The 27232-nt window shown below is 37.7% G+C and overlaps 2 protein-coding genes across 3 annotated transcripts; one reads left to right on the forward strand and one right to left on the reverse strand.

The window, feature by feature from the left end:
* The first annotated feature begins 1535 nt into the window (after window positions 1-1535).
* Window positions 1536-13817, forward strand: si:ch211-161c3.6 (high mobility group protein HMGI-C). The gene is made up of 6 exons (XM_007550529.2): window positions 1536-1858; window positions 5044-5213; window positions 5350-5433; window positions 7644-7694; window positions 8901-8939; window positions 13623-13817. Exons 2-6 carry the CDS (start codon window positions 5109-5111, stop codon window positions 13689-13691), a joined length of 348 nt encoding a protein of 115 aa, XP_007550591.1. The 5' UTR covers window positions 1536-1858; window positions 5044-5108; the 3' UTR covers window positions 13692-13817.
* Window positions 13818-15339: 1522 nt separating this feature from the next.
* Window positions 15340-24978, reverse strand: cunh3orf18 (chromosome unknown C3orf18 homolog). 2 transcript variants are annotated; one of them, XM_016670906.1, is made up of 6 exons: window positions 24523-24978; window positions 23318-23742; window positions 23203-23228; window positions 22073-22202; window positions 21844-21865; window positions 20077-20157 (listed from the first exon to the last, which is right to left on the reverse strand). In XM_016670906.1, exons 2-5 carry the CDS (start codon window positions 23582-23584, stop codon window positions 21860-21862), a joined length of 429 nt encoding a protein of 142 aa, XP_016526392.1. In that variant the 5' UTR covers window positions 23585-23742; window positions 24523-24978; the 3' UTR covers window positions 20077-20157; window positions 21844-21859. The 2 variants fall into 2 exon arrangements, with proteins under 2 accessions (XP_007550601.1, XP_016526392.1); XM_007550539.2 differs by lacking the exon at window positions 21844-21865 and having other exon boundaries at window positions 15340-20157; window positions 24523-24971.
* Between the last annotated feature and the right edge of the window lie 2254 nt (window positions 24979-27232).

Raw genomic sequence — 27232 nt, forward strand, 5'->3', positions numbered from 1 at the left:
AATAAAATGTTTTAATATGTTTAAAAACACTGTTAAGTGCTGTAGAAATCTTGTCTTGGAGCACACATGCGTATTCAGCTCCCTTTGCTTGGATTCTCTAAATTAAAATGCAACTAATATGATGATGATGTCATAATAATTATTGATATTGACAATTATTGATTCGCTTTTTGTTTTATTTATTTATTTATTTTTAAATACTGCCAAACTGGTGGCGTGACCACAGTTTTCTTTGTTGTTGTTATTTTTAAGCCGTTGTGTGGCACAGAAGCAAAACCTGAAACTGTTGCCAGTTACTCAGCGGGTTGTTGCTAGGTAACCAAAGAATGACTGAGTTGCTAGGTAACCAAGGAATGAGTGAGTTAGTTGATCCACCAACCTTGTTTAGCTTGCTGTGAGCGGTTGATCCACCAAAGCTTTTCCTCTGCCTACATCCCCCAGAATGCTGTGCGGTTTTGGGTCAGAATATTTTATTGAATATTGAATAATCTGTCAGATTTATTATTATTGATTTTTTTTTCTTGTCGAGCTCCATGTAAACGTAGCCTGAGAGAGGACTCTGTTCACTAAAATATCAGAAAATAAAAACAGCAGTGCACAACTGCAAAAGTTTTGGTGCACCTAAACTGACAGACCAGGTGGGGAAAAAAATAATCAGAGAAGCATCCAAGATGCTAATAGTAACTTTGGAGAAGGTGTAGAGATGCACAACTCAGATAATTATTCATTTTGAACGCCACAAATCTAAAAAATGTACAAAAGAGCGGCAACAAAACAGAGGAAAACATGTGGAAGACGTTCCTCTGGCAGCTGCAGCTGAAGGTGATTCTCCAGAGTACTGACTCAGAGGTGTTGGATACGTTCTTACACGCCACACTTTTCAGTTTTTTTTTTTTTTTTTAATAAGGAAATTGTAAACCATGCGTCATTTTTCTTCCACTTAACAATTATGTGCTACTTCCATGCAGATGCCACACTAAATACACTGAAGTTTGTGCTTGTAACATGACAGTATGTGGAAATGTTCAAGACGTCTGCAACACATGTTTGCAGAACAACTGATTAAATAAAGCATGCATTCTGTATTTCCCCCCTCTAAACAATAGCACAACAGTTTACAGCCTCAGCAGATTAGGTTCCCATGAAGCCCTTTGATATAGCGGCCCTTTATGACTTACAAGGTTAGTGATACTGTGTATCTCTGGCCATGTAGGTGGGGAGATAACAGCAGGGAAAGTGAGTGAAACTCTCTGCTTGAAACTGTGCAGACTGTCTGCTCTCACTATGAAGCAAACTGAACCTTTTCCCTCCCTTCTTCTTTTTTTTTTGGGGGGGGGGGGTGGGGGGGGGGGGGGGGACTTCCCAGCCTCCCCCACTTCTTCTTCTTTTTCTGTTTTTTCCTTGTGAACCCCGGAACCAGACCCTCTAGTCTGGTAATACCCCTGTCTTCTTTCCCCCTCTCAAGTGGGTGGTCCGGTGGAGCAGCCCTTGGGGCGGGGTCCTCTGTTTTCAACCCTCCTACCCCCGTTCTTTCTTGAAACATGCTTTAATAGAGAAAGTATGCAATGCATACTGCTCTGGTGCAACCCCCCACTATACTGCATCTGGGGTATTCGTGACTGGACGTCTGGGGGATCACACACATTTCCGATTAGGAAGGAGAGAGAGAGAGAGAGAGGGAGGGAGTGAGGGAGAGAGAAACAGAGAGAGAAAGAGAGAGAGGGAGAGAGAGAGAGAGATTACCATTTCAAGCCAGCCAATGAGACAGGCGATACACTAAGATTTTCATAGTTGTGCAGGAGCACAAAGTCAGCGGAGTGTGTGTGAACTTCCAGGTAAAGCTGCAAGCCGACCTAAGGTAAGGATCAACTTCCTCTGCTCCCCCCTCTGTCCGCCTCAGTGTGTGTGGCTGCATGACTCCTCAGCCCGAACATGGAGCCTATATATCTGCATACATGCAGGCTCTGAAAGGAGAGATTTTGCACCTGTGTTTCTTTGCCTTTTGTCCTATGGAAAGTTGTTCTTTTTTCGTCTGTCTCTTTAGCGCGACATTTCCCCAATTTTCTCCCCCCATGCAGACCTGCTGTGTTATCGCTCCTAAAAAACAAACACACTTTAGAGAGAGAGAGAGAGGGAGAGAGAGAGAGATGGGTTGCGCAAGTGATGGAAGCAGGGGGATGTTGTCGACTTTCTGCCTTTTAAAATAAATTAAAAAAAAAAATTAAGAAGAAAGGAGACGTAAAAGCCGATGGCTTCTACTTGTTATTTTGGCGTCAGCATGCGCCAGCTACTCAACAGGGGATTCGCCTTGTTTCCTACTGTCGAGTTCGGCTTTTAGTGTGTATTTCTGCTCACTATGGTACTGCCGCCCATATGCAGAAAGTACATTCAGTCCCGTACTGGAGAGCCAAACACCGAGCGGTCTGAGTGGACGCTGCGCCGCCGATCACATCACATCAGATCGGCGCGTACTGTTGTTGTTGTTGTTCCGAGAAGTGAGTTTTGCGAACGACGAAGCGACGTCGTGCGTCTCGTTTGGCTTTAAATTCGTCCAGCGAGGACGCATTTCTCGAATTACTCCGACTTCCTGCTTCGGTGCGGCCGTTTTGATAGGCTGTGATGGCAATTAGCGTTTGGCACATTCCTCACAGAGCCAGGCTCTGAGTGAATGACCACCTTGGGACACCTAGTTTCTGCGAGATATATGGCTCCCATTCGGATTTTCCTGTTACCGAAAACTTTATAAATCCCTGCAAATAAAGTTGTTATAGGTTACATAACACAAGGACGCATTGTTCACCATATCACTGCATGCTGGAGATAATAATAATAATAATAATAATAATAATAATAATAATAATAATAATAATAATAATAAAGCTCCAGACTGAGCTGTTTTGATAATTAAGTTATCCAACAGTTTCTAAAAGGAAACGGGCCATTTAAAGCAAACAAAACATTGTGATATTTATTTTTGAATACTGAAATCACGATGCTGGTGCAATAAACCCTAACCATTACTTCAAAGTTCAAAATATGTTTTTCATAAAATATGGATTCAAGACAGAAACCAATGAGCTTTAAATAGTTGCATTAATTGTTTAACTAATTTTTTTATGTCAGTTTTCCTTTTTTCATAGGAAGCCCTTATAAATAAAAGCAGCACATGAGTATTTAGTTATCCTGAACAATGTTTATTCATTTATTTATCTTATTTAATGAACTCATATGTCGTCTCACTGTAAACATGTCTGATTTATTTAATCAAAATCAATCCAATCAGATTCAAATTCAGCTACATACATTTTGGTTGAACTCATAAGAAATTTCAGCAGCAGCTTTGGGTTTTTTGTGCCAGTCCAAGATTGTTAGTGGTTCCCTTTTGGTCTTCCCTTTCAAAACTTCCTGGATGTTCCCGCTCTACTTCCTTTTTCATCATCTCAACATTCCCATAATTCCCTGCAAGCTTTAGCATCCTTGTCACTAGAACTTCCTTCAGGTGTATGCATCGAGGGAGGTATAAATCTGTCCAGCTCACCAAATGTAAGTTTGGCACTTCAAATGTTATAATCAATTGGTTTCAAGCGCTTGTTTGCAATTGCAATTCTGCAGACTTTGTTATTAATATGACTTTATAAAGGATCATATTCAGCTGCTGAAGTTTCAAGGAGGTCACCATTTTCTGTTATTTATTAAATCCCTGTAATATGCTTCTCATTGTTTACCATATTAATACAAGCTGGTGGGAATGCATGACACTAAGCTAGTATTGGCTCATAATATATTAATTAGTTGTTTGTTAGTTATGCTTTAATGCAGTCACTCATTTTAAAGCTTTCTGCATGCACCTCTGCTCTTCACTTTGTTTTCTTGAGCACATCATGTTAATTTCAGTCATTATTGTTTTATCAATATGAGAAATGTTTCAGCTATAAATGGCTGTGCGGACGCAATATTTGGAATATTTCTAGGACCATCCATTAAAAGTTTACTTTGCAATAAAATATTTGGTTATGTGGATAAACGTTTACTGTCCGTTATGCCAACACCTGCAGACTCTGTATTTGCTGATGCTGCTAGATTTCAGTGACCAGGACTGATAGTGGAGACACATTGTGATAGTGGAAAAGAAGGAAAAGAGAGAGAGGAAAATGTGGTCTAATCTGAATCAGCATCATCATCACAATTTTCCCATCACTCTTTTTGATCTTCAGCAGCTTGGTCACTAACATCCATTTCAGGTGATGGCAACAAGAGACATAGATGTCCATCCAGTTGATCAAATATGCAATTTTCATGGCATTTGAAATGTAATAATGTCCCACATATCTGACCCCAACATTCCTTTACATTGGCAGTATAAGAAACATTGACATTGCCTTTATTATTACAATTCAATGCTTTACATAAATCCCAAACCAGTGTCAGAAACTAAAATAAAACAATCATTAAAGTTGTCCACATAATAACAAAACGGATCAGTCACAGCAGTCCCAAACACGCTTTTGTCTGGTTGTTTCTCAGTTTTGTGTATTCGCCAGTAGGTTTGTTTGTTTTCTTTCTTCCTCCTGTCTGCGTATTTGTGTGTCACTGCCACAGCTGTAAGTTAACCTGCAGCAACTTTCGCTTCTTTCCCACCGAGAATCAGCTGGACAGGCAGACATCAGTGCAATAGATGCAGATCTTGAATGGCAGATTGAGTTGTGAATATCTGTGCTACTTTTAGTCTCTGCACACCATTCTCATGTTTCTCAACATTTGCCAGAGTCTATGTTCCGATGGTCCCAGTGCCAAGGCTTGAGCATGAGTGGTTCCCACAGTTGCTCTTGGAAAAATTTCCTGCATGGTTCTCAATTATACTTGTTATTATACAGTCATCTCTTATTTAAACACCTTTGTCTGAAACCTCTCAAAAAGTAGACGATTGAAAGTGCTAATATTTGAATAAGCAATTTGGCAAAGGTTGTTGCATCGCTTCATTATATTCAGTTTGTTATTTCGTCTTGTTCTGCTATTAAAAGTCACTTCTTTCCCCTGGTAAAGCCCCAGAGGCCTCTGCTCCAGGCTTTGATGCCAACACCCTCTAAAGCAGGTGGACAGACGCAGGAATGAGCGACAGCGGGACCAAAGACCCGTCTCCTCAGTCGAGCACAGCCCAGTCGCCTGAGGAGCCCCAGCGCAGGGGTCGGGGTCGACCTCGGAAACAGCAGCAGGTAAAGCTTCAGAGGCTGCACTCGCCTCCAAAACCTGTAGTATTTAGCTTTACGTTATAGCTGAATTGTCTTTTTTTTGTAGAGAGTGGGTAGAAAATGCATTTTTGATTGGTTGAGATGTGATCTCTCTCCAAAGGAGCCCGTTGGACCACCGACCCCAAAGAGGCCGAGAGGACGACCAAAAGGCAGCAAGAGCAAAGGCCCCAGAACTGCACTGAAGGTCAAAACTCACCACAACACTTTCATATTTATACACAACTATGTACCGATGACGTCAAAAGATCAACAACGTTTTTTTCTTTACCAAGAAAGTATTAATCTGTAAACTCAGACGTTTGTAAATAGTTCAGAAACCGATGGTGAAATCATGCATGTGATGACAGTCGCTGTAGTTTTTGACATGGAATAGAAATACTTGCATTTTGTCACGTAACACAGAGGGAACGGGCGATTTTTCTCGTTTTCTGTTTTCAGTGCATCTGGATCAGTTACAAAACTGCAATAAATATTTCACCTTACAAAAGTAGAAAAAACAAACTCATACAAAATCAGTTATCTGTTTGAATCTGGTCTGTATTTTCAGCCACTTGCTGATGGACTCTGCAGGATGAAATGATTGGAAGTCTTAGTCATCATTTTCTTGTGAGTCGTTTCAGCTTGTGGCCTTCATCAGGATTGTCTGAAGGGCAGAAGTGACTGGCCTACAAATAAAAAAATGTTTCTTACCACTTCATATGTTGCTGGGATCTTCAGCTTAGCAGATCTTAGACCTTCTCCACACATCTTTGGAGTCAGTGAAGGTGTGCCAGAAACTTTCCCCAATCCTATCCACACCAGCTGAATCAATAAAATGTAATAACTAAATTATTGCAGGAAGTATATGCATATAATTCTATATATATCTATATCTATATCCATAGATATAGATATAGATATATATAATATGAGCTGGTTTAAGTGAAAGCAGCCTTTTTCTTCTTCATTCGAGTCGAATGATTTCCAGATTATCAGTGGCCGTCCTTAATAATCTGGACAGAGTATCCCTGGTAATCCACTCAGTCAGACACAGGAGCCAACGTCCTGGAGACGTTGGACAAGAAATAAAATCATTTAAGATTCAGATTCATGTAAGAGATACATGCAACGAGAGATGACACAGTAATACTTTTCAATTAGTACAAAAATGTGCTCTGAAACTTTCACATGTGACAATATGATATCAGTGTCAATAGTGTTTAAGGTTTCAGAACTCTGTTTTTAAGACAGAAACTCCATAAACATTATTGTAAGTGTCTTTTGCATCTATTAATGAATTTAATAAGAAAAGATTAAAAATGTTTATTTTATCAATGCTACTAACCAAAAACTAAAGTGATCCAGGAAACAGATAGAGACAAACATAATTGCGTATCATCTCTTCACTGTTCTTTAAAGCTTCTGTGTAAGGGAACACATTGACTAAAAGCACAGAAGCCCAGGATTGAACCTTGGGGGACTCCATAGATAAATGACAAATGTTCTGAGAAATTTGGCCAAAGCGCAACAAATGCTACCATTCGGTTAACAATAACGTAAAAAAAAACTTGTATTGCTGTCAGGACAGTGTTACCTGTTCAGTGTGATCCCACTGTTGACTTTAAGAACTGCTGAAGACCAGATAGAAATAACCCAATTAACAAAGCAATTATTTTCTGAAAAACAATCTCACACCTGATTGCTAACTTGTAAATATCCAGATATTAATTGATTTGCTGATAAATGCTAATAAATCCTGTTATAGTTCACTTTGAACGCTTTTGGAAGCTGTCATATAAATAGATGCAAATGCTGAGCTTCTGTTTAAAACCTTCCTTTCACATCTCTGAACCGTGTTAAAAGGTAGAACTGTAGCTTAAAACAAGTTTTTTTCTGCTTTATGGATGAGTTTTGCTGAGTTGCACTTATTAAACCTCCAGTGAATAAACTAGTTTGTTGTGGATCAGTGGCTCTGAGGTAGCAATTATTGCCAGTCAATTTAGCTTCTAAAACTTGTTAAAACACAGCAGATTGAGGTATTTAGTGGATGCAATTAGACATGCCGGTCACACAAATCCATCTTTCTGTGGAAAGTTCAGTTAGAGAAAACATCAACATGAGTTCACGAAGGTTTTACTGTTTGATTAGATGAAATCTTTTTAACCTGTGGAGTTGTTTACATCAAGGTAAGCGCATCTTTAGCACTCGAAATCTGTGCAGGTGCTCTAGATGTCGACATGCTGAGGAGGGATTTGGCAAATTACTTTTGCTCAGTATCAACGCAGCTCTTTACATTCAGGAAGCAGAAGATTGCATATTCCAAAAGTTAGCTCTGCATAAAACCTCCTGGGAGGAATGTGAATACAGTAGCATGTAATCTAAACTTTTTCCACCACTGATTTGGTTTCTCCTCAGAAAGTAGAGCCTGTTGGCCAGAGGCGACCACGAGGGCGACCGAGAAAATGGGTATGGCGTTCTCACTGGCCCATATGGATCAACTGAAAAATGTGCAGGTTTTTGCAAAAGTACTCAGACCCTTTGAACTTTTTCACACTTTTAAAGATCCAACCACACACTTTTAGCTCTAGTGGCCTTTACTGAACTGTAAACTGGCAGGAAACAGGGTGAAGAGAGAGAGAGGGGGGGAAGACATGCAGTAAATGTCCCGGATTATGAATCGAACGCAGGACGACCGCGTCACGGACGGTGGCCTCTGCACATGGTGCACAATCTCTGCCAACTGGACCGCCCAGCGCCCCCACCTTTTCAGAATTTTACTGGGATTTTATGCAGTGGACCAACATAAAGTGATTTGGAATTGTGAAACGGAAAGAAATTATACATAGTCTTCTAAGTTTTTTTAATAATAAATATCTAAAAGGTGTGGAATCCATTTGTTCTCATCCTCTGAGTCAATACTTTGTGGAGCCACCTTAAAGGTTAAAGGGAATGTCTTTACCAGCTTTAGACAATTAACATTTAGACCATTCATCCTTTCAAATCAGCCCAGTGAAGTTAATCTGTCAACTGGGTTTGATTGGAACTTTGATTGGGATATTTTAACACTTGAATATGTATTAATCTAGTTGTCCTGATATATGGGGACTCATAGGATCTAACAGATTTTATTTTAGGATAGACCTATATTTGGCCCAATCCAACTTTTCCAACCAGGCTGTCTTTCCTTGTTAATGAGAATTATCCCCACATCACAATTCAGCCACTACCATATTTTGCCATGGGGGTGAGCTTTGCTAGTTTTATGCTACACAGTGTTTTCTACAGTGACTTTCTTCTTGCCGCTCTTCCATAAAAGCTAGATTTGTGTCGATTTCCCAGATGAATAGTGGATCTTTGTAGTATTCCCTCTTTCTTTCTTACTGACTATGTGACTTTTAAATGCCTATAGTTGCACTGGATTGTGTCTAGATGTTCACTGCACTGCTTCAAAAAAATCTTCAGATAAAATCCAAATAATTAAAATCAAAGTTTGTGGTTGAAAGTCCAAGGGGTAGGAATGCTTTTGCAATACATTTTGTGTGTGTGTGTGTGTGTGTGTGTGTGTGTGTGCGTGTGTGTGTGTGTGTGCTGGAGCTGTTCAGTATGAAACTCTCATTTTCCATCAGTCTTTAATGGCTTCTACTGTCTTGTGTTTTATGTTTTGTTTTACAGCCCCGGAAAGTTGTTCCAGAAGTGACTGAAGAGCAGCAGGTGAGGAAAATGCAAAGGTGTAGCAGGGTGGTCTAGTTTTGTTTTAATGCAGCTCTTTAAGGCATTAAAGCCTAGCTGTTTGGCAAAAATAATAAAATAATAATAATAACCTCTCTCCCCCTCTAATATATAACATTTTCAGTATGTTTGCTCTTCATTACTGAGGCCTCAACCCATACATACCCTTTAGTAAACTCGTCTTTGACTGCAGCTGCACCAAGTTGCATTTCAGCATATTTTTTTGTTGCCACTCTTTTATAGTCTAACTTACATCTACAATCAGATCAAACTAAAGGTGGAGAGAGTTCTTGAGAGTGCCGCCTCAGTTAAACAGAAATTTCACTCTGTGTCACACGTTTGCCTTTTGACTGGTGCCAGTTTGCAAGTCTTCTTGTGTCAAGCTTTGATCACATTTAAACCTACATTCAGCTGCAGAGTCACTACGTTCTGCGAATCCACAGCCGTGCTCTGTAAAGGTACAATCTGATCTACAAGCTGTTACAGTAAATACGTGTCAGAGGTAGTTAGTGATCAGACTACTCCTTAGATGTTTAGCGTAACTGCAGCATCTCTGGAGGAAGAAAAAAACGCTCAACTGGAAACAGATATTTACATGTGCAGCTTATAAAGACGCAACTTTTTTTTCTTACCGTTTGGCATTAAGTCAGTCAAAACTTTTTCCCTGTTTATGTCAGGACTTGCAAAGTTATTTCTGTTCCCTAAATGCCAGAAAAATGATAGACATTTCTCAAGAGACGTTTACATTTGTGTCATTTGTGGTTGTTGAAATCGGCTTTTCCTTCCTCAAGCTTCTCACAATAGATTTATGTGTGATTTGGGCCCGTTCCACCTGGCTGACACGATGGGACTTGGTCAGACTCACGAACACGCTCTGCGATGGCCGCTCCATCCTTAAGCCACTTCGTCTCTAATTTGGTGGCATGCTTAGGGTCATTGATCCCGTTGGAAGATGCTTTACCCCCAAGCTTTCTCAGATGTCTTGTGATGTGCTTCAATATTTCCACGTCATGTATTTTATAAAGTTCACCAGTCCTTTCTTTGTCAGAAAAAAAAAATCATAATGTTGTTAGATTCCCTGCACCCCGGAGTTTGGGATGTTGTTCTCAAATTTGCAAGTTTCCATTTTCTTTCCTCCAAAGGTTTTGATGCTTTTGCTTCTTCAAGGTCATTTCTCCAAAAACTGCAGCTTTTGTGCAGGCTGCTGTCTGGCTTTCTGTGTTGCTTTTGGAGTATCGGCTTCTTCCTTTCAGCCCAACTAGATACAGGACTGATCTCTCTGTCCATAATGGCTCTCTTACCATCTTCACCCAGCATCTTCACAAGATCTTTTATTTATGTCCTGTGGTTCATGCAAGCTGATTTCATACAAGAAAACATGTTGATCTCAGGGAAAGAGAATCCATCTTCTTCCTAAATGTTATTATGGCTGGACATTGCCATGCTCCCTTTTATAACTGAATGTTGCATCTAGATATTGGCAGACATCTTGTTGTTTGTCATTAAACTTTGATTAATTTAATGCCAGACACTAAGAAAAAAGGCTATGCAAATATCTGGCTACGATTATTTGAGTTTTTTTAATAACAAAACATAAAAATACTTAAAGTATTGCATCTAGAAGTATTTTAAATAAATACATAGTATGCATAATAGATCAAGTGCTTAAGATGCACTGTAGCGATAGAGAATCAAATGATAAGTTATGAAAGTAGGCTGTCGTTTGGCCCATCTGATTCATATCATTTCACTTTAAACATAATACTAATACAGAAAAATGAGTAGTCATGATATGATTGCTGAGACTAGAACACAAACCTGTCTTCACAATTTGAATATTAGCTTTCCTTTTTTTTTAAATGTGATACTTCGAGTCATTTAATTGCTCATTGATTTAATCATTTAAGAATTTTAGAGGTTTTAAAAAATCACCTTTTGGGGGAAATCTTATGCTGACATTTTTGGAAATCTCCAGTCTGATCTGTGTTAAGACATTGTTACTGCATTTATAAATGTTTTGATTTTGACACAAAGACAAACATGTCACATGTTGTGTTTTTTAAGTGCTTATTCTGCAGATTCTGTATTTGCCGCTCTGCATTATTAGCTGAGATTAGCTGGTTAATCAGTCAGTCTGTGTGCTCTGTTAGAGCCTTGGCCAACTCTAGTTTTAAAACAGCTTTACCTTCATAAGTGTGGTAAAACTTTTAGTTTCCACACTGCGTTTTATGGCCGTATTTGTTTTTCCTTTGAGCGAGGAAAAAGTGTAGTAGCTAGCAACAGGTGGGAGAGGGGCAATACTCTGAAACTCTGTGCTCTATGTAGTGAAATAAAACTTTTACATTTTTGTGTTTTATCTAATGAAGAGGAGGAGATGGCAGAAGTTTTAAGTAGTTTAGAAACAGCAGCTTGGTGTTCCTCAATAACGGTAACTGGTTCATGACTGGTTTCAGCAAAAAAAAGAGCTTGGTTAAATGTCAGTGGTTAGGCTGGGGTTTAGGTCTAATGTCTACCACTAATTTAAAAACCTTAAAAAATGCTGTAATCATCCCTCAATATTCAGTGGTTCAATTGAAGAACATTATCAAGTAAGTCTTTGTAGAATGACTGGAAACGTCGTGCTGATCCGGAAACATCTCCCTCAAATCCTGATACTGGAAGACAGGAAAAATGCGCCTGGGCTTTTTATCCATTAAGCCACCAGGAGCCTCAGGTTGTTGCATTACAATGATTAAAGCGTCAAAAAGTCACCTGTTAACCAGACTCGCATGTTAGTTAACAGTTTACTTGTTAATAGTTAATAGTCTGGGTTCATCTCACTTCCCTCTGAAACTGCTCCGAAGCAGAGGCGGATGAAGAGGCAGATCGTCTCTCCTGTGGGATTTTTGTTAATCTCCTGCCATCTGCTTCAGGGCATCACCCTGTAATACATCTTCACTCATGTTTTATGCTGTGTGTTTGGGTTATTTTATAATAAAGATAAGGGCATGTATAAATGTCACAACATTTCATCGACTTTCTAGTTTTACTGATCATTTTGGGCAAGAAGGTTTTCCAAGGGTGACCAGATAAGTCTAATAATCTTTTGGTGACTCTTCCTATTGAGAATAAAAGTGGTTCATAAATATAAATGACTTAAAAAAATAAAAGAATGTTGACATTTATTGAGACATTCTCTCTATCGTCTTAGATTTTACTATGAATACAGAAAAAAACTAAGAGCCCACTGCATTGAAAACCTCCTGGTTGTTTCACCAAATGTTGATTTCTGAACTCGTCCTGAGTTAAAACATCAGTATTGTTGTTTCTAAATGTATGTGAACTTGTTTTCTTTGCATCATTTGAGGTCTGAAAGCTCTGCGTCTTTTTGATTATTTTGACCATTTTTCATTTTCTGCAGATAAATACAACATTTTTGCTTGGAGTTTTGGAGACATGTTGTCAGTGGTTCATAGAATAAAAAGCTCATTTTACTCAAACATTACATATAAAGAGTAAAATCAGAGAAACTGGTCATTTTAAGTGATTTTTCCAGAGCTGTATGTCTATGCTAGTGTCATGCTGTTTGGGTTAATGGGCACTAGTAAAACCAGACATAGCCTGGTTTTAGCTATGCAAGTTTTGAAAGTTGCTTGCTAATTAATTGTTTGTCACATAAAGTGTTGTTTTTACCTGAACTCATGTAGAAAGATCAGAAAACAAAGGTTAACAAAAATTAGCCTACTCTTCATTTCACCTTTAAACTTGGATGTTTGGGATATCTTTAATTTACTTTTTTTAAGCTTAGCAAAAAAGTGAGAAACAACTAAATTAGTAGATGTATGAATATCCAAAAGTGAAGCAGCAAATTATAAATGTAAAAAAAAGTTTTCAAAACTTGTTTTAAGTAAAAAAAATATATATACATATATAATTATATGATTGTTTTTTTTTTACTTTCCATTCCCCAGACCCGTGACAGTTTCAAAAGTTAAAATTAATCACCCCTAATATTAAAAATGCAGGAAGCGTTGTCCGTTTTTTGCACACAAGCACAACTTTCAGTAAGTCGTCTCTGCACAAGCTTCGTTGTTTTTTTGTTTTCTTTCTTCTGAACTGACTTCATGCTGATGTGGCGAATTCTTGGAAATTAACAGACTCTGGTGCCGAATTCCCCACATGGCATAAAGATCCTTTGGTCTCATCCACCTTTGGAGCGTTTCTCAGAAACCTCGGGCTGTTTTAGCCATCTTGTCGAGAGCGTTGCACAACGGCGTTCACCAAGACGATGCCCCTCGCCTCGCCTTATCGCATCCTCTGCGCTGAGCAGTTTGTCAAAGAGGTTAGGGCGTCTAAAAGAACTGAAACCATTGAGACAGACTCCTTTCTCAGAGGCACGCACACGAAGGGGAAGAATGAGTCAGTGTTGCGAGGGGAAACCTGATCTAACTGCTCTCTTCCCCTGTCTTCTTGGTTTCCTGATGTAACCGTCGTCTTCCTCACATTTCTAGGTCTGACGGCTGGAGCCTCGCTCTCTCGCACGCAATTGCCCCGTGAAGTTTTTGCCACTCATTCTTGTACTCTCGTGCTCTTGCTAGCGTTGATTCAGAACCTTTTTGAGCTGTGTGAGTCACCGCTCAGATAATAACTGATCTCTGTCCTCTGTTTGCTCCTCGGACGTTCCAGGGCCCTTCGGAGGAGGCCGAGGAGGGCCCCTCGTCATCTCAGGTGCCTGCTCAGGAGGAATCGGAGTAGATGGGATCCCTCTCTACCTACCTCAGTGTTTGGCCTCAAGCAAACAGGGGTACAATCTGACTCCCTATCTGTGATGGGAAATCAGGAACACACACACTTACACACACTCACACCCAAAAAAGAAAATCCTCGCAGACAGCAGTTTCCTCTCCTGATCTAAACAGCACCATGGCTTTGTTGTTGCTTTGAGTATCTGATCGTTTGAGCCTTGGTAAAGGCATGGTTCCAGCTTTTGGGAAAAGTATTCGCAGAGTATTAAAATTTGTGTTTATATATAGACAGGAGGCAGAAAATAAAATAAAAACGTACGCTTCCTGTCTTGTGACAGCATGAATGTGCCTTTTAAAGTGATATAGCACAGGTTCTCCAAAACCCTCCATAGTTATTGGTAAAAGAAATTCAACAATATAAGTAAAAAAAAAACAAAAAACAACCGTCACAACTCCAGAGCTTTAAAACATAAAAAAAATTCATTTTGGAACTAAATATTTCAGTTATTTTCTTGCTTCTACGTCCATTTATAATTATCAACATACCTTAATTGACTGACATGTTCTCTTGTTTTTCTGCTTTGAATGGATGGCTAGAAGAAATGGGCGTCTTTAATGAAATACTAATTAAAATTAGTAATTAACATTCAGCTTAAAAAGTAAATCATTGAATAAAATTCTATTTGATAGCTTTCCACAGGGTTATTTTATTAAAAACAATTGTTTTCTACCGTGAGATGTATTTTTTTTTCCAGACAAAGTAAATATAGTCAAATTAAAAGTTGTATTTTTCTAAATTGTTTGAGATTATGAGATTATGCTTCTGCAATAAAAGATAGAGTTTAATTATTTATAAAGATGGAGGGCAGTGTGTATATAACTAGAGGTGCACTAATTAATCAATCAGAGATCAGAATCAGCCAATTTTCCTTTGATCGGCTCCGATCAGATCAGAAGGCCTCATGAGATTTACTTTATCTACTATTCAGTCCTTTAGGTTTGACGCTTTAATGCTTTAAAGCTTGATTCCCTCATTCTTTGTTGGATTCAAAGCTGCAGCCTGTTTAAAAAAAAAACTGCTTCACAAATGCAGTCAGTCAAAAATCTAAGAATTGATCGGTATCAGGAAAAGCCAGATGTGTGCATCTCTGACTATGAGCTCTATGTAAGATTTCTAGTAAATGTTTAAGTTCCTCCTGTGCCTTCTAGCTCTATATCAAGCTATCAGCTCAAAGGTATGGAATAATTAGTGGTTTAATACCCCACTAACTAAATGCACCCAATTTAACCTTTATGTCTCACATTTAAAAGAGAATTTAAAAATGTAATCGCCTGGATTGTAAATTTTTAAACCCATCTGAAGTCCTGAGAGAATGCTTCTCCCTTAAAGTGGAACTGTCCCTTTATTTTGCCAGCTGTCCTGAGCCTCTCAGTGAGACTTTGTGCATGTGTGGAAACGCATGTCTGTATGTTTTGTGTTTGTACAGAGAGAGAGATGCGGAGAAAGACAAAAAGAAAGAGGCAGAATTTAAAAAAAAAAAAAGGACAAAAGGAACCAAACTGAACCGCGTTTCAGCTGTTTTAAACTTGATATTTTTAAACCAATGTAACAACACAATCATGGCAAGCTGGACTCATTTTTGTGAAAGCTGGTGTGATTTCAAATTGAAATATCCATTTTCAGAGATTACTTCTTAACCTCAGCTGAGTAAATCCTTCCAAGCAGAAAGTGACTGATTCAAATCCAAAGGTTGAAATGGATATTTCATTTTGGAACAAAAAAAGAAAAAACTAAAACAAAACCTTCATAAATACTTGAGTCGACCGCAGTGTTGACGTGTCATTTTTTTTTTTTACCACTCTCAGGATTTCACTTTTTTAACAGTGCTCTTCTCTTACGTCATTTATGAAAACCTCAGGTACATATCTATTCAGGAACATGATATCTACTCAGTAATAATTGTGGTGCTGTGTTTGTTGTGCGATTCTGATCTGTATTTGACATTACCAGTATGCCTTGACTCAAAGACCTCATGTAAAAACCTCAGTCAGCCTCAGCTTCTTGATCTCTCATTCTACCTCAGCGACACAAAAACACAGAAGATCCTCCTGCAAAGTTATCCTTCACTCCCTCAGAAGTGATACTGTATACGCAAACACACACACACACACGCACACGCACGAACACACACAACCACTCGCATGTGTACCAATGCAAATCAACAAGTTTCAGGGCTTAAATGCCAACAAATCAACAAATACACACAAGTAACAAGAGGATGTTACACTCCAGCGGAGGTGTACAGATAAAGTATCAATATCATTTCATAAAAATAACTGTATCTGATTAAAAAAAAAACAAAAAAAAAACTGAAACGAGACTCTGATCTCCTGGGAATTAAAGTGCAGCCAATAGTTTACAACAACTTGATGAAATACTTGCCTTTTAGAGTGTAGTACCTTATGAAAACCTGTATTTTTTTATTTTTATTTTTTTTGTGGGACGGGGAGGGGATTGTTATTCTTTTTCTTATTTTTACTACATCATGTATTTTTTTCTCTGATTCTTACACTGTAAAATGTATGTGTGACACTTAATTCTTGGCAGCAAAATAGCCGCAACGTGCTGAAATACATTAGATGAACCTCAATGTTTGCATGTACTTGACCCAATTGTGCTACAATAACACGACACGATTGTACTGAACTGATAGTGTGTTTTATTGCTTATGAGTTCTTTTCTTTTTTTACTACTTCGAGGTGAAAACAGTTGGGTCTTATAGATTTTTTTTTTGCTTTAAAGGATAATATTTGCTTCTGAGCATACAGTGCCTTGCAAAACTCTTCATAACCTTTTAAACTTATTCATACTTTGTTAAGTTTCAGTGTGTTTTATTTGGACTTTATGTTTTTGACCAACACAGTGAAGAGATTAGAAGATGAAGAATCACTTTTTACTGCTGCAGGCTTTTAAAGTATGTCTTTTTCCAGCTTTGCACGTTTTCTTTAACATTTAGTTCAAGACAAAGCTTCTCTGAACTTCGGTTTTGTACTTTTGCCACATCTCTCTCTGGATCTCTGCAGCTCCTGCTTTCCTCGTGGTGGTTTAGGCCATGTTTTGGTAGATTTGAAGTTGTGCCATACTCTATTTACAGATTATGAACTGAACTGATCTCTGTGGGAAGTTTACAGCTTGGGATGTTGTTTTATAACTTTACAGCTTCCCACTTCTCCACAGCTTTATTCCTGCAGTGTTCCTCGGTTTAATCCCTTTGGTTAGGTGGCTTCTCAAGGCAATTGGTTCCATCAGATCATCTGGGTTTAAATGCAGATTTGTATTTTAAATACATTTTAAAACATGCATCCATCCAGTTTATGCGTATGCATCGCTTCCAGTTGGTCTACTGCATAAAAAGCCCAGTACAATACGTTACCATTTCTGGTTGTAATATAACAAAATGTCTAAAAAGTTTAATAAGTTTCAATACTTTTGCAAGCCACTGTATTTAAGCATCAGTTAAGCACAGAGGATTTTATTAGTCGGGCATAAAACACTCATTAGTTTTCATTGAAGTGATTCAATGAAATCCCTTAACTTCTAAGAGGTTTGCTGCTTTTTCCGGGTAAGACGTTTTGTTTCCGTTTACTTTCATGTTCACAATAAATAAAATGCAACTTTTTTTAACGGTGTGTTCAGTGCTGCCAGAAATCCCAAGACATGAACGTTAAACCTGCATGTTTCCTGCAGGGGTGTTGATAATTTTTAGATCTTATATTGGTGAAGTTAGAAGAAACAAGAAGAATAGAAAAATATATAATTATAAAATTAGGCATATAATTACAGGAATTACCCCTATAGACAAAAAAAAATGGTTGATTCTTCGTTAATAAATCAACTTAAGAGCAAAACTCTCAGGTTTGTACCCTGGTCAAAGCTGAAAATATAACATTTTTGGTTATTATAGGGCAGAAAAGTCATTGATAATGTCACTTATTTTCCATACATACGTATTTGATCTGGTTTTTATAACAAATCATAAATGTACACTGTATAATTACAGAGTTTTCTTGTTGCTGCCAGTTTCATTACCAGCCTCGTCTGGTTACACGTTGGTCAGCTCTGAGTGAGAGCAGAAACACTCACAACATGTTGATCTAGTCTCTCCATGGCAGACTAAATGCTCCTTCAGCTATGTGTGCCTCCAAATACCAAGTGGTCACTATAGATCCACATTATTACCACTGTTAATTATCATCAGATCATCCTAAACATGCTGTAAGGACACGGTTCTGATATTTTATGGGGGTTCTGTTTGGTGTTTACTATCAGTCAGAGTCGTACCTGTTGCAGAATGTCTGAACTACTTGAGTTTGTAAAAGAAGAGATTAGAGCTGAGAACTTGTGAATTTAGTTATTTGCCTGTTTTTCATGTGAAATGTGTTAAAATAGCAAATCAGAGTCAACATCCAAATGTTGTAACCAGTCCTTCTGAGCTGCTGGTTTTCTACCTCCTTGAGATGTCTTCCTGGTTGAACACACTTGATTTAAATGAATGGGTCATGCTTTTATTTTGAAGGGTTTGATGACAGACTAAGGAAATACTGAACTGTCATCAGGTTGGAGCAGGAACCCATTTACAAAATGGAGCCCTTTTGAGAATTTAGTTCTAGTAAAAGCATAATTTGAACCAAATAATAATTTCCAACATGTAGTCACTATTACTGATTAAATTAACACTATTTGTAACGTTATCTTTAAGAAACGCTGAGCTACTAGCGTTTGCAACCTCACACATGATAAAAAGTGTCTGAGTTTTTAGTTAGCAGTTGTCTGACGTCTGAAATCTTCAGACAGCTCTCTGCTCACGATAAAATACTGATTGCTGATCCACAGAACCCTTCCTTAGAACTGCGTCAGCAGCGGATAACAAACCTCCAAAAAGTAATTAATCTAAAAGTAGTTAATCTAAAATATCTGGACACCTTTTCTTGCTGGGATTTCTGTTCTTACACTGACATATCAAATTATTCCTCATAACATGAGAATTTTTACAGATTTTTAAAATTATTTTTGTAAAATCTCTCAAAAATGCATCAAACATGTCATTCTTGCATCGCTTATTACTTGAAAATCACCCATTTACTTTATATTCAAACACTTTTTTTTCTGTTTTTACTTTTAGTACATCATTTATTTTATGTATTTCAGCACCGTTGCCTAAGCTGCTGCCACATTACCGATTTATTCAGCGTTGCATTGACTTTACTTATTTAGCCCTCCTGGACTACCTCTGAAGAGAACCAAGCCTGGGCCATTTTTTTAGGGATATATGGAGATATATGGAGACTTCTGGCCTTTTACGGCCCGAAGTCTCCATCAGACCTGCAGGCAGAGTGGATCATAAAATCTTGAAATAACTTTTGAATAGTACTGCAGTAGTCCACACACACATCTCATCTCACTATATTGATGTGACCAGAAGTGAATGAGAGTTAGCCTGAAAGGCGCCTCTTAATTTAACTCCAGCTAAGTCAGTGTGTTATTTTACACGAGCTGTGTTTGGATATTTACTCTTTCTGTAAGGGGACAATGTCGTTTTGTGATCTTACTGCTAGTGATATAGTTACATACAGTACTTGATCTAGTTTCAACTATTGAAAAGTTGAACTGTAACTTGAGAAATCATCTTTAATGCCTTACCTTTAACACAATGTAATAGTTATGTTATTGATATGTCCTCATCCACTTCTTTAATACAACTCACAGACCTGTGATATATATTTTGTTATGATTCTTTACGTTGTGATTTGTGTTACCTTGCTTCTATATCGCTTATCAATAAAAATATCACACTCTTCATTTGTTGCCATGGATTTGTGCTGTCTTTTTTTTTTTCTCCTCTGGATTTTTATTTTTAATGTGTACAGATGGAAATGATATTAATCCACAGTCTGTAAAGAAGACAAATAGGGAGGAAAACAGATTGAGGATGGCGACACATCCAGCATACGAGGCGTAAGACCACAAAATCACTAGAACAGATTCACAATTTCCTCGTATGAAACAGAAACATAGATGCAAGAAACTGACGAGCTATTAAATATTTTAACAATGACGGAGCATAGTTTTTAAAAAAACAAGGGTGCCACACTTAATTTGTGCCCCAGTGAATAATAATAATAATAGTGCAAGATCATTACTGACCCTTTGCATTGTTCTCAGAGTTTTTTCTTTGATACAACCACTTGACACGTTGTGAAGACAACATTTATCAGACCTCCAGCTTAAGTCTAGCTTCCCTTTGTTTTCCCCTCGTTAGTGACAGTCTGTGTCTGGGTATGTGGTCTGCAGCTCTCCTGCAGGCTGGGGCTGACCAGGCAGGGCAGAGGGGCCATTAAGCATTGAGGGCTTTGGCAACATCTGTGAAGACCAGACGACTGGGTCGCTGCGTCGTCCCCTGGGAGGTTGTGAGAGTCTGCAGAGGAGAAAGCAGAGGAAGTTTATAACGAGTCCACTGTAACTGCTGCTGTTTTGTCTAGAAATGGTGTCGATGCGGACAAAAGTGTAGGTTTTTATTTACACTGTAAAACGTTTGAGACGGATTTAGTTGTGTCTACTGTCTGCTACTCTTTAAGCCAAATAAATTTAGTGAGTTTTAGATTTTAATCTGAATGTGAGTTTGTGAAAGATAAACTTACAACAGTAAGGTGTTAACTTCTTATTCATTTTGTCAAACCTCCAAAAGTTGAATAAGCTAGAGTTTTTAGGCTAGCACTTAAAAAAACTGCAGAAAAAGACAGGAGTGGGAACTATTTCCCAGAATGCTTAGCGGCGTGTTTTTGTATCTTGAGATGGAAGTGCGTTACATCGATCTGACTCTATTTGTTATTAATGCAAACGTTTATTTTAAAGCTTGAGGATAATGTCCTGTTTTAAACGATTCATTTTCATGTTTAATAAAATTCATTATCAGATCAGAAATTTTGTTCATGCAATTTGAAACTAGAATTTAAATTATTCTAAAGTGAAATAAGTAGTTATTTTAACTTGATACTGTGAATGAAAATAACAGAGAAATGTGACTCTTTCATTAGGAGAAAGCAGTTTTTTTCTTGCATATTATGAAATAATTATTTGGTTTAAATTGCAGCATTAAGTTAAAACTCACAATTCAAGATTAAAGAACTTAAAAACAATGTTTACGCAACTCGTCTCTTTGTTAAATCAACTTCATGAACTTTAATTTCTGAGTTAAAACCAAAACAATTTTCTTGTTGACTTAAATTACATTTTCAAGTTAAACCACCTCCAAACGTTTTACAGTGTAACAATTATATGTAGAGAAAAGACATGTTAAATAGTAATTAAAGCTCCTGCTCTAATCCTAACATTCAGATTTTGATCAGTTGTACAATTAACACCAGATGCCACAAACGTAAATGTAGGTAAATTTATTGTTATCCCTGATAAAGACGAGTAAAACTTAACCAACTTTTGTTACAGCAACAAAATCTTAATTTGAAAAGCTTGGAAAATACAACCTTGACTTTAATGTACATTTATTTACTTATCACTTTGGTAAATCAAATACTAATTCACATTAAGGCACATATTTACCTGGGGTACAAATAAATTTCTCCAGTAGTAATTAAACAGATGAATGAATTGAGGGCAGCTGAAAACCTCTGTAAGCAATGCTTAAATAACTTTTAAAATCAGATACTAATTTTTTTATGTGTCCAACTAATAAAAATATGTAGATTTTTTTTGTCTAAAACAAAAACTTACACCGGGTGATTTTACTTGTACTGCATGGTGTATGTTAGTTTTCTTGTTAGTCCCACATTTTGCATCACAAGGCTCCATTTTAAAGGTCTTTGCTCAGTTTTGTGTGGCCTTCAGTAGCTACATCTTCTACGAATTCATGGATGAAGGATAAATAATGAAAGTCAGTGATAGATTATAAGGGTGCAGGTTCACAGAAAGAGACTTTAAGCAAAACCGTTTATTTTATGTCAATTTTCTTTAGATTAGATTTTTAAAAATGTTTCAAACGTTTTGCCTTCTTGCCGTTACTATGGATACTGAAACAGGGACAGCATGAGGGAAGAACAGTGAGGTTAGAAAAAGGGGTTCAAAGGTCATACGGGTGATACTTTACCATGTTTGCCCTTTTGTCAAAACTTTAAACAGAAATAAAAAAAAAGGAAAAAATTAACACAAAGACAGAATAAATCATAATAACCTCATACTAACCAAATGAAAGTTTTATACACAAGTACACATTAACAACTAAAAAAGAAAACCAAAAAGATCACGAGGTTTAGTCATAATTATATGTAGCTTAGATTAGAAATGTGCTGATGTTTTCTCGGCGCCGTCCGGCCTACCTTGGCGTTTGGACCTGCGAGGCTGCCGTCCCGTCCGTGATCCAGTAGTTCCTGTTCCAGCAGGTCGTCCTGTTCTTCAGCCGGGTCAAAGTTGTACATGGGCATGAGCTGATGTCTCAGCTTCTCTAACCTGAAACACAGACAGAGTCTGGTTCTGCTGGAGGTTTCTTCCTGTGAGAAATGAGTTGTTCCTCCCCACTGTCACCTCGTGTTTCCTACAGGACGGCGAACGCATCCAAAAGGACGTTTGATTTCATAAATAGTTCTTGTTTTACAAACTGCTCTTGTTCTGGTTGGCGTTGGAAATTGTTTTAGCTGGACCGAGTTGGAGTATTGATGAATAGATGTGAACCTGATAGCATTTTTCATATTGCAATGGGAAAAAATTAGGTGACCCTCTTTGTGTTCTTTCTAAAGGAATATTCACATCGACATCTTTTAAATCTGTCTATGAAACAGAAAAGGATTTAATTATAGGAAAACATTATAGAAATTAAGCTTGTTTTGCTCAGTTAAAAAATATTTGGTTTACGCTAAAACTCCTCTGTTCTGGTGTCAAAATAATTCAATTTTAGGCTTAGATGTGCAAAGAACATCCTGACCCTTGTCTATACTCTCTCTGACAAACTTCTCTCTGGCCTTCATGCCTTTCTTAGAAAGCAGAAGTTTCCTCCTTTCTGGAAAAGTCAACTTTTTTTGTCTCTTTCTTTCATATATAATAGAATGGCTGTTTTTGTAAATCTTTTTCAAACTCAAAAGTTGCAAGTCTTTCTTCTGAAGGCCTCAGGCTTTCTTTGGATCTCACTATGGTGTTCTGTCTTTCTTCAACAGTCAGCAGCGCATCAAATTAAATGTTTTAGCAGGGCGAACCTCCCTCAAAATGCCTCATAATGATGCTCTCAACATTAATATACATGTCTGGTCAATCAGCCATTTTTCTTAGAGGTTGCATAAAGATGATGCAAATTGCTAAGCTGATTTGCATGCAAATCCCCCCCCCACACACACACATTTGTCCATCTTAAGTTACATCTTTAGATGCAAATTATGCAACAAACTAAAAAAAAAAAAAAATTCCTCTAGCCTCTTGTAGGGAAAAATGTAAAAAAAAAAAAAATGTAAAGACTTACCGCTTCCGTTTCCGAATGTACAGCATCTGTATTAAAAAGACATTAAAATATCTATTAACTAGATCATCAAAAGGAGTTAAGAGCAACGTAGGAGAATCTTGAATCAGTTCCTTACTATTGCCACCGCTAAGCCAATGAGGGTGATGATGCCGAAGGGCACCAGCAGCATTCCAACACCGGAGCCCTCAATCACCACGTCTGCAGCCGCGGTGGCGTTGAAGCTGCTCTCGTTTGTTGTTGCTGCTGTCGTTGTTAGGGTAACAGTCATAAATGTTCTTGAGGTGATGTTTTCTCTGGGTCCGAGGCTCGTTGAGAGCAACGGGTCCGTGGCGGTTGTTGTCGAGAGAAAACTTGACGCCGTCTTGGCAGTGTTCACAGCCATGGTCGGTTTCTCAAGCAAATTTTCTCAAACTTTTTCCCTTTATTTTGGTGTGGATGTTGACGTGTTGCTTAGTTTCTAACGTGCCTCATGGTCAATACAGCCATCCTGCCGTCGGTTTATTGTCTGCTGAGGCATTGATGGTTCTTCCTCCATATGAGCTGCAAAAGGAGACACAAGTAAAAGATGCCTTACATCTGTCTGTTGATGATATGCTTAAATCATTTTTTTTTAGAAATCTAGATTTTTATTTAGCCCCTGGCTGTTAGTACCAGCAAGGTTGTGGCGGGTGTTTCTGTTTTTTTACTTCTTCTTTTTTTGTGGTAGGATGTGGGTAACAAACGTACAGGAGGAATCTGGTGTACATACTTCATAAAGTCAGAGGAATACTAACCACTCTAACTGTAACGTTCACCTCTAGGAAATGTGCTGGCAGCACTTTCAGACATCAAACTCAACTTACACCCACACACACACACACACACACACAGTGGCTCCATAAATATCCACTGCATGGCTTGAGCCCATGTTCCTCCCACCTACTTGTGTACTACATGCTTCCCATGAGAGCGAATAGCACTTTTTCCCCAAGATTTACACATATGAAGAGGTTCCTTTTTTAAAAGAGCATGCTTTTTATAGTGACAGGAAGGCACAGACATATGATCCATTCCTCCCTCCTCATCCTGTCTGCTTTTGCTCTTAATGAGGAACATGTGCAACTGAAGCCAACCAATGAAAAACAAAGGCTGGTTTTAGTCGGCTGCTGTAGTTCAGTCTGCGTTGCCCTGCTCTGCACAAAAACAAACGCTCGCAGCTCTTTGCATGGGATCATGTCATGCTCCTCTTGATGTTATTTTTAGTTAAGATGTGCTGCATCTCGGCTGCTAATCCTGCCAACATGAGCAGGTCTTACCCTCAGATTAGATAGGCATACGTACCTCAACATACAACATGCATGTTAAGAGGTGAGCAGCAGCAGGACTGGGGCTACCTAACAGCAGGAAACATTCATAGGAAGAGGTAACATTTGCTCCAGTGTCTGTGCCGCCTCCTCCTTCTCTTCTCCTTTCCCCTTCAGCAATGCAGGTACTGCACAGGCTGTTTACACTGACACAACAGCCATTTGCTCTAAGGATGAACTCCACAAATCAAAAGTAACCCTATCCTGGCTGCCACCCCCCAAGAGATTCCACCCTTCCAGTTCTTCGAGTTGCTTCCTTGGATTCACTGCCGCTGTCTTGCCCTTTTTCTTGTATTTCACACAACAGAGGCTGCTCTTGGGATGCTGCAAACAGAAGATCAGTGCTGCGAGCTCCCTCCCCCTTCACCCCGCAATTGGTCCGATGGTTTCAAGATGGTGAATGTGGTTGGCTGCGTCTGCTGCCCGTTTGGCTTTACAGGGATGAGAATGGGATTTAATGGCTGTGACCACCAGATGCTGTCAGAGCCATGTGAATGACTGCATCCGGGTGGTAGGTCTGAGGAAGTTAACCCTGTGATGGCTAACCCTCAATCCACTGACTTTACTCACACAAGCAGGAGATACAATACTATTCAGGTTTTCTTTCTTTTTTTTTTTTTTTTAATAGTCATAACTTTTTTTTCAAAGTCATTTCTAGGCCAAATAGTGTGCTTAGCAACAACAAAAGGAGAGTATCAACCAAAATAAGTTTTCAGATTACGTGTAATTTGGCAGAAATCACAAACACAAATATGTAAAGTGAAGCAAAAAGTAGATACCAAAAAATGTTTTAATATTTTTTTTTTATTATTTTCTTGTTTCTGAATTATAAAATTTATACGTGAAGTTTGTAAATCTTTTTTTTTTTTTTGCGACTGACAACAAAAACATAGTTGGGGAAAAAAGGTTTTTTGTGTACGCTCATCTCTGTCAAAAAATTGTGCTATAGACCATATAAACTTTAATCTAACAAAGTTAGCTTAGGATGTTTAATAAAAGCTATTTTTTTTATTATATGGACCCTGTGTAGAAAGTTAAAGTCCTTTTAGCCAAGAAAAGCATGCAGAAAATTTAACATTAGCTACAGCTCAGATTAAAAGCAAAGCAATTGTTTTTATGTCTAAACATAAAAATGTATTTCATTATAAATATGAATGTAAATGTATGAGATCCATTTCTAAAATAAGGGATCTTTCCTAGTTTGGTTTGTGTTCATTAAATATTATAAAATACTTTAAATTAAATTAGAACACTAATTAGTACTGCCTAGCATTTAACTTGTGGCCCATTTGCTCAAAGACTTCCTTTAAGAAAGAGGCTAAAATAATGTATTTAACAAACAAGAATAGAAAAAAAACCTAAACTTTTAAATCTGTGCATGTACAGAATTTTTTCCCCATCAGGTAGCAGTGACACAAAAACAAATTGGTTTCAAATAGCTTACAGTACATTCAGTAGAAAGATATTTTTTTATTTTTGTGGTTTAAAGGAGAATAAATTTAAATGTAAGATTTTGTTTACAAAATTAAAATGATTAAATGAGAAATGGAAAAGCTGGATCGTTTTCTTTTTATTTTATTACCCTATTACCATGTGATAATCACTTCCCATTGTACATTTTTATGATCCACAAACCGATTTTCTTTTTTTTTCTTTTTTTTTTTTGCTGGGAATTTTATTTGAAGTATAAAATAAAATACACAAAAATCAAACAAATACACTTTTTACTCCTCCAATGTTGATCACAAAAGTCCAAAGACTGCATTACAGTTAAATATGCTGTTTTTAAAAACAAAAATTAAAATCTGTTGTTTTTCATGAGTGGTTTCTGATGAGGAAGATCCAATTGCCAAAACATGCTTGGAATTTATTCCAAATAAAAATATATCTGATATATCCTTAGTTCTGACACAAACCCAGAGAGTTAAATGATCTCAGACCTGAAATTTGATTAAAAAAACCCACTGAAAATTTATGTTTTTATCAGTGTTTTAAATTTAACTTTGAAGAGCACAGAAGAAAAAGAAGATAATAAAACACTCTTAGGAACCTTGAGTTGTAGTTAGTTAGTATAAATCCTCGTTGGGATTAAATGTCGTTTCACGGTTGTCCAAAATGGGCAGCAGTACAGCAAATGTTACAATTAAACTACTTGTGCACACACAAAAAATGATTTCGACTCTTATGAAAATCAGTCAGGAAAGGATCTGCAGACATACTGTTCATGCCATTTACGATGCTGAGGTGTTATTTAAAAAGGTCAAAAAGACCCTATGTCAATTTTCAGATCATTCTGCACCAATTTATTGAAAGCACAATGTTTAAAATTCTTGAAAAACATTTTAAAAATTATTCAGGATCATTTAATTGAAAAACTTTCTTTGTATTTTAGAAATGCAGAGCTATAGCATATTATGGGTTTCTGATTACTCTGTATGATGATGAATCTAGTGAGGTTACACCAAACATATAGAAGTGTAATGTCTACCCGTTTGTGTTGTGGGGGTTCAGCAAAACTGGAACAAATTTAGGGGGTGCATTGTTTACACAACATTAAAATATATTTAGGAATCCATGTAATTTTCTGTTGGTAATGCCAGCAACATGCAGAGAACTGAAAACGGCTGAGAATCATGGGCCACGCTGCATAGCATGAAGAATACACTGCTGTACAATGCATAGGTTAT

Source organism: Poecilia formosa, unplaced genomic scaffold (assembly GCF_000485575.1).
Source record: "Poecilia formosa unplaced genomic scaffold, Poecilia_formosa-5.1.2 Scaffold2, whole genome shotgun sequence".
Lineage (NCBI taxonomy): Eukaryota > Metazoa > Chordata > Actinopteri > Cyprinodontiformes > Poeciliidae > Poecilia > Poecilia formosa.

Coding starts and splice junctions, on each gene's coding strand:
- cunh3orf18 (XM_007550539.2), bottom strand. CDS start 23,584: ATGGCTGTGAACACTGCCAAGACGGCGTCAAGTTTTCTCTCGACAACA. Junction 23,229..23,317: donor TTGGCTTAGCGGTGGCAATA/GTAAGGAACTGA, acceptor TTTTTAATACAG/ATGCTGTACATTCGGAAACG. Junction 22,203..23,202: donor TACATTCGGAAACGGAAGCG/GTAAGTCTTTAC, acceptor TCTGTGTTTCAG/GTTAGAGAAGCTGAGACATC.
- si:ch211-161c3.6 (XM_007550529.2), top strand. CDS start 5,109: ATGAGCGACAGCGGGACCAAAGACCCGTCTCCTCAGTCGAGCACAGCC. Junction 5,214..5,349: donor GACCTCGGAAACAGCAGCAG/GTAAAGCTTCAG, acceptor CTCTCTCCAAAG/GAGCCCGTTGGACCACCGAC. Junction 8,940..13,622: donor AAGTGACTGAAGAGCAGCAG/GTGAGGAAAATG, acceptor CGGACGTTCCAG/GGCCCTTCGGAGGAGGCCGA.